This window comes from Trichogramma pretiosum, unplaced genomic scaffold (genome assembly GCF_000599845.2).
Source record: "Trichogramma pretiosum strain Unisexual culture from Peru unplaced genomic scaffold, Tpre_2.0 scaffold40, whole genome shotgun sequence".
NCBI classification, from domain to species: Eukaryota; Metazoa; Arthropoda; class Insecta; order Hymenoptera; family Trichogrammatidae; genus Trichogramma; species Trichogramma pretiosum.
Genome location: NW_019641657.1, coordinates 159,821 through 166,048, shown reverse-complemented (window position 1 = coordinate 166,048; position 6,228 = coordinate 159,821). Strand labels below are relative to the sequence as shown.

The window sequence follows — 6,228 nt, the reverse complement described above, 5'->3', positions numbered from 1 at the left end:
TCTATGTTTTGAAACAGTTTAATCGTTATTTTCAGGAGGACATTTGAAATCATATTTCTAATATGACATTTTTGTTTATTTAATGACCAATGAACATTTTATGACGATATAAATTTCGTGCCAAGTATCATCATAGATTGGAAAATGACTCTTCTTCAAATGAGAATATTAATGTACTTCGAATGAAATCGTCTTTTGACTTATACTAAGACTTTGTCCCTTACAGATTTATAGAAAAAGATACTCGCCCTCTAGTGGTGGAAGCTGTTAATATCATACTTTAAATGGTTAAAAACTGGTTTGAACGTTTCGAAACTGCAGTTACATCGCCATTTTCAAGTCATTTAAAATTCGCTTTATATTTAAGCAACGTAATTGTAACAGAAAAATCACTTAAACGAGCCAACTAATGGTAAAAAGTTTTAAAAAATTGTTAGTTGCCGTTTTTTGATCATTAAGCTTATTATCAATGCTAAAAATTTCTTGAGATTTTAAAGTATATTTTCTTTTTGAATCAATACCTTATCCCGAGTAAAATCTAAACGAAAAAACTTTTAGCGCCATAATTAATCAAAGATAAAAGGATCAGGACGAGGGAAAAACGTAAAAAGGCGTCTTATCGGTTACGAATGCGAAGTGGAAATGCTCGCTCGAGCTTCGTGCTGGCGCGCGCAAAGGTGAAATCTCATTTGGCCGAAGGGTCTATCCCTCTCTCTTCCTCTGTATATATAAGATACAATTACGCCGAGTTTGCCCGGGTTTTACGAGGGGGCAGGTAGAAGTCAGTCGAAGCTCACCCGAAACGACGCGTATTAAATGTGTACAGGTGGAAGCTGCTCCGCCAAGAGAGCGAGAGACACGAGAGAAATCTCGGGCGCACCGTAAATCACGTCTGTGTGTAGGTTCGTGTCGAGGTACTTGGCATTGTACGATACGAAATACATTGTTGTATTACTTTTACTTTCGCGCGGAGCCGAGTCGGAATGGAATCAGCCCCCGCGTGTATACGCGCGCGGGGCTCTTTGTTTCTCGGAGCTCATCTTTACTGCGCCACGCGAGGCTGTATATTCAGTCCCTTGTTTCCGAATGATTTTACGACTCCCCTTTCCCACGGCTATACAGACATTTTATCAGTAAATTCTTGAATGTATTTTCGATTCAATGATTAATTTCTCAATTTCTGCCCGACAGTCGATCCGCACCGAGACAGCGGCCTCGTCCCTTCGAGCAAGAGAGACGTATAACCAGTGCAGCGCATCTTGATATATTAGGCCCCCACCGACGCCACGCGCCACATATGTTGTGCGGCGAGCTGCTGAGCGGTGGTCTAGCGAGCGCAGGCGCCCTCCAGGCGCCCTACTGTGGCTTGCTGCCCGGCGGCCTGAAGAATCTCGGCAGTCCCCGGCCGCTGACGGGCTCGCCCTATCTGGCCCTGCTGGTCGAGCTGCTCGCCGCGGCCGCCGCTCGAGACTCCTACGACAACGACGACGAGGAGGAGGACGACGACGAGGACGCGGAGCATAAGACACGAATCATGATGATGCAGCAGCAGCAACAGCAGGAGGACGGCAGCGCGGGACCCAACAATACGAAGATGCCCGATCGGAGCGAGCTCAAGCTGCAGCTGGACGGTGAACGGGTGGACGAGGACGTTCTGCTCGGTGAGTTTTCCATGGGATTTAATATTTTATATCGACTTGAACATAAGCAAATAATTCTATGAAAAGACCTGAAAGTTCGATCGGCTACAAGCGTGATTAAAGTTTTGGTCATTTCACGATTGTAATGAAAATGGGTAATAATTGTTCATTGTGGTCTCACCGAAAAATAAGACAATAGGTAATTAATAGTCATTTAAAAAATATAATACCTATATCTATATATTTTTGTGTTTCGTATTAGCATGATTCTCTCAAAGTTGGTGAGAGGAAGAAATTGAATAGCTACTTCAGTATGGAAAATCGAGAAAAAATAGGCTCCTGTAATAACAGTGGTAATGGGTATTATTATTATTATTTTTTTTTTGTTAAGTCAATGTATTGAGCTTAGAACACACGTACTGTACGGGGATAGATACAAACACTGTACACTAAATTGAAGGCTTACTCGGGCATGGTATGTAGCAAATATTTTGGTACAGGTTTTCGCATTGCTATCTAATGGTATAATTGTAGAAATTCAGCTCATAAACATGTTGATAGTAGAAAATACACGTGCGATACATCACTGTGTAATATTTATTCTTTACTCAGTTATTTCTTTTGTTTTAGAAAGTGATAACTTGCTAATTTGAAAGAAATACGTGTGTTTATATGCCACGTATAAGAATTTATATCTATCTCGAAATTCGAATTATGATAATTCATCTTTTAGTGATCTCAAATGAATATTGTCCAGGTACTTTCATGAAATTTACGACTATCATTTTAAAAACGTGTTGAGCGAGTACCCAATTAATGAAAAAAACATGAAAGCTCAAGGTGGCATTGATTATTTTAGTAGGTAAGAAAATTGAAAACAGACGCCCATTTACAGAGTTTTCGTTTAATTCGATTATCTGTTTATAACGATGACTTGCTCGATTAAGTGTATTCAAATTCTCAATTCATGATTTCTAAATATAAATAAATTCACGATAGATCGTTACAAGGTACAGAAATATTAGTCGTTAGCGAGATTTCAACAGAGCAAAATGGAATCGAGTGATATGCTTAATTGTGCTGTGAGGTAATTATTGTTTTATGAGTATGAATTAATAAAAATACTTGGCTAAATACTCATTTTTACTGGATCCATTTCAGAGTGAAGGAGGAAACGATTGATGTCTCATTTCTTGAAAATGAATGTGAAATGATTGACGAGAAACCCGATGTCAAAAACATCCAACTTTTACCATTTTCGTTGGAAAAACCAGTAAGTGTTTACAATTATATTATGACTAATATGAGCATTTTTCACTAATGATTTTTACAAAATTTGAATTTTATTCACAGGCTCACAAACTTCGGGAATATGACGAAAATCAAGAAACTGATATAAATGACGAAATGGAGATTGAATTCGAGTGTGTAGACGTCAAGCTCACTATGGATTTATTGGTAAATAATAAATCCGATGAATATTCTCGAAATCACTTACAGCTTACGAAATATAGCAAGGATTATCAGAATCAAAATAAAATTAAAGAGGAAACTGTGGCGGAAGTGAAAAAAGAAGTGAATTTGAATTTTGATTATGAACTTAACGGGAGAAATGAAAAAATGAATGACATTGAAAAGTTGAAAGATGGACTCGAAATAAGAACCGAAAAGGTACATAGACATGAGTGTAATATTTGCGGAAAGACATTTCCAAAAAAAAGTAATCTTAAAACACACATTGATGCGGCGCACAATGGTACCACCCATACCTGTGATACGTGTGGTAAGACATTTGCACGACTGGATGTTCTCAAACGCCACATCCTTTCGGTACATGATAAAATCTGTCATGAATGTGATATTTGCGGAAAGAAGTACTCAGATAAGGGTAATCTCAAGAAACACATCGATGTAGCGCACAATGGTATCATCCATAGCTGTAAGACATGTGGTAAGACATTTGCACAAATAGGTAATCTCATACGCCACATCAATTCGGTACATGACAGAATTACTCATGAATGTGATATTTGCGGAAAGAAGTACTCAGATAAGGGTAATCTCAAGAAACACATCGATGTAGCGCACAATGGTGTTAGACATGAGTGTAATATTTGCGGAAAGACATTTTCAAAAAAAAGTAGTCTTAAAACACACATTGATGCACACAATGGTATTGCCTTTATTTGTAGGACATGTGGTAAGACATTTGCACAACTAATTACTCTCAAACGCCACATCGATTCAGTACATGACAAAATCACACATGAATGCAATATTTGCGGAAAAAAATTCTCAGACAAGAGTAATCTCAAGAAACACATCGATGTGGCGCACAATAATGTCACCTATACTTGTGATGTGTGCGAAAAAAAATTCTCGACGAATAGTAATCTCAACGAACACATCAATGTAGCGCACAATGGTGTTAGACATGAATGTGATATTTGCGGCAAGTCCTTTACTCACAAAGGTTATCTCAAAACCCACATCGATTCGGTACATAATAAAATCATTCATGAATGTGATATTTGCGGAAAGAAATGCTTAACTAAGAGTAACCTTAAATCACACATGGATGTGGCGCACAATGGTATCAGACATGAATGTAATAGCTGCACAAAGAAATACTCGCATAAGAGTGATCTCAAGAAACACATCGATGTGGCGCACAATGGTATCACCCATAGATGTAAGACATGTGGTAAGACATTTGCACGACTTTATGTTCTCAAACGCCATATCAATTCGGTACATGACAAAAACACTCATGAATGTGAAATATGCGAGAAGAAATACTCAGATAAGAGTGATCTAAAAAAACACATCGATGTGGCGCACAATGGTGTTAGACATGCATGTAGTATTTGCAGAAAGACATATTCAAAAAAAAGTTATCTTAACACACACATTGATAATGCGCACAATGGTATTGCCCCTATTTGTAAGACATGTGGTAAGACATTTGTACGACTAGATGTTCTCAAACGCCATATGAATTCGGTACATGACAAAGTCACTCATGAATGTGATATTTGCGGAAAGAAATTCTTATATAAAATAAATCTCAAAAAACACATTGATTCGGTACATGATAAAGTAGCGTAGAAAGAGGAAAAACGATAAGACGATAGGGTGATTGCAAAAGGCACTTCCAATAAATTTTTGACTAACCATCATGAATGTTCATTGATGGTATAAGACATACATAAGAGATATGTAAAATAATATTTTAATAAATCGTTTCTCAAAGATCACATTGATACGATGAATTATTCACGATTGAAAATAAAAAAATTGTAAATTTTGTATTTAATTTTTTCAAAAAGCCATGTACGATTCATTGTATCTATAAAATGCTAATTTCAAATTTCAAATTATGTCATCTCTTTGAAGTATAACATGTAAAAATGAAATTACCTTCAAGTTTTGAAAAATGATAACATTGTTTCATACGAAAATAACTACTTGCTGCTTTTGATTTGGAATAAATCCTGAAATACGCTTTTCTATACGTCTATACGTTTCCTTATTCACTCATTTGAACATAAATTAATCAGGCCAGCCATAATTCTAAATAGAGCTAAGAAAATGTTTGTGCTTCGGTATGCGAGAAATACAGTCTTAATTACATATGCTCCGCAGGGTTGAACTTTGTATTAAGTAATTGATCGAATCGAATAATTATTACAAAATAATATTTTTCTATTACTAGATACTCAATATACTTTACATCAGGTGGGTTGAATATTCTCTATTTGCAGAGTTTTTTTTTATCGACGATTTCTGTGATCAAATAATTTCATATGGTATAGAAGCCGAAATGGCTTCATTCAGAGTCGAATGCATTTCCCTCATCATCGAGTCAAATGACGTGGATTTTTCATTAGGTATTTAATGTCCCAAGTTTGCCAGTGTTTGTGGAAAAACACGACTTTTCGTCCTCTGGAACACTAAACAAGCTATACACAGCACCTAACGAAGTTTTCATTGCTTTCAAATTTTTCTATATTTCTGGTACCCAAATGAACAATTATCCACGTTGATTCCGCGTCAGAATTAAAATCGAAATTTTAGTCTCGATTTTTAAGGATTTTTCACTATAGAACTGCTCACCCACATATGCCAGATGCCAGTGTACGCTCGACTAATTATTTGGCCCCGAGACAAAATTAAATTATTTTACTATTTTCATATACAAACGTAAGCAGCACACATGTACATGGGTGTGCTCGCTGGCTCGTGGAAACTCAAACGCGGGGCAAAAAATCAACGCGCGACACACGCACGCTGTACGCGTTTAGTTTTACTCGGCGGGAAAATATTCACGTCGAAAAACAGGCGTAAATGGAAAAATGTTGCCCCGGTTGGGCGCGCGCGCTCAGGCAAAATTCAGTTTTAATTAACAAAGCTCGTTATGACGTGCTGCACGCCGCGAGCCCGCAGGCTCTTCAAAATAAAACAAGCGAAATTATAATTGATTTAATGTCCTCTAACAACCACTGCGCTAAAACAATGAACCAAAGGTCACGCGTATTTAAAACCTGCATACGATTTCAAAAGTGGTTATCCGCGAGTGAAAAAGACG

General features: G+C 37.3%; 1 protein-coding gene across 5 annotated transcripts; it reads left to right on the top strand.

The window, feature by feature from the left end:
• Nucleotides 1-2,168: 2,168 nt before the first annotated feature.
• Nucleotides 2,169-5,056, top strand: LOC106656181 (gastrula zinc finger protein XlCGF57.1-like). 5 transcript variants are annotated; one of them, XM_014376894.2, is made up of 4 exons: nucleotides 2,169-2,502; nucleotides 2,640-2,727; nucleotides 2,802-2,913; nucleotides 2,994-5,056. In XM_014376894.2, the coding sequence occupies exons 2-4, from the start codon at nucleotides 2,693-2,695 to the stop codon at nucleotides 4,746-4,748; spliced, it is 1,902 nt and encodes a 633-aa protein (XP_014232380.1). In that variant the 5' UTR covers nucleotides 2,169-2,502; nucleotides 2,640-2,692; the 3' UTR covers nucleotides 4,749-5,056. The 5 variants fall into 5 exon arrangements, with proteins under 5 accessions (XP_014232380.1, XP_023315962.1, XP_023315961.1 ...); XM_023460194.1 differs by having other exon boundaries at nucleotides 2,169-2,727; nucleotides 2,994-3,317; nucleotides 3,393-5,056; XM_014376895.2 differs by having other exon boundaries at nucleotides 2,171-2,727; nucleotides 2,994-3,564; nucleotides 3,733-5,056.
• Nucleotides 5,057-6,228: the final 1,172 nt, after the last annotated feature.

Bases quoted from the DNA above. Each gene is read 5' to 3' on its own strand.
- LOC106656181 (XM_014376894.2), top strand. From the start codon at position 2,693: ATGGAATCGAGTGATATGCTTAATTGTGCTGTGAG. The intron at 2,728-2,801 runs GTAATTATTGTT...GATCCATTTCAG, and splicing joins ATGCTTAATTGTGCTGTGAG to AGTGAAGGAGGAAACGATTG. The intron at 2,914-2,993 runs GTAAGTGTTTAC...TTTTATTCACAG, and splicing joins CATTTTCGTTGGAAAAACCA to GCTCACAAACTTCGGGAATA.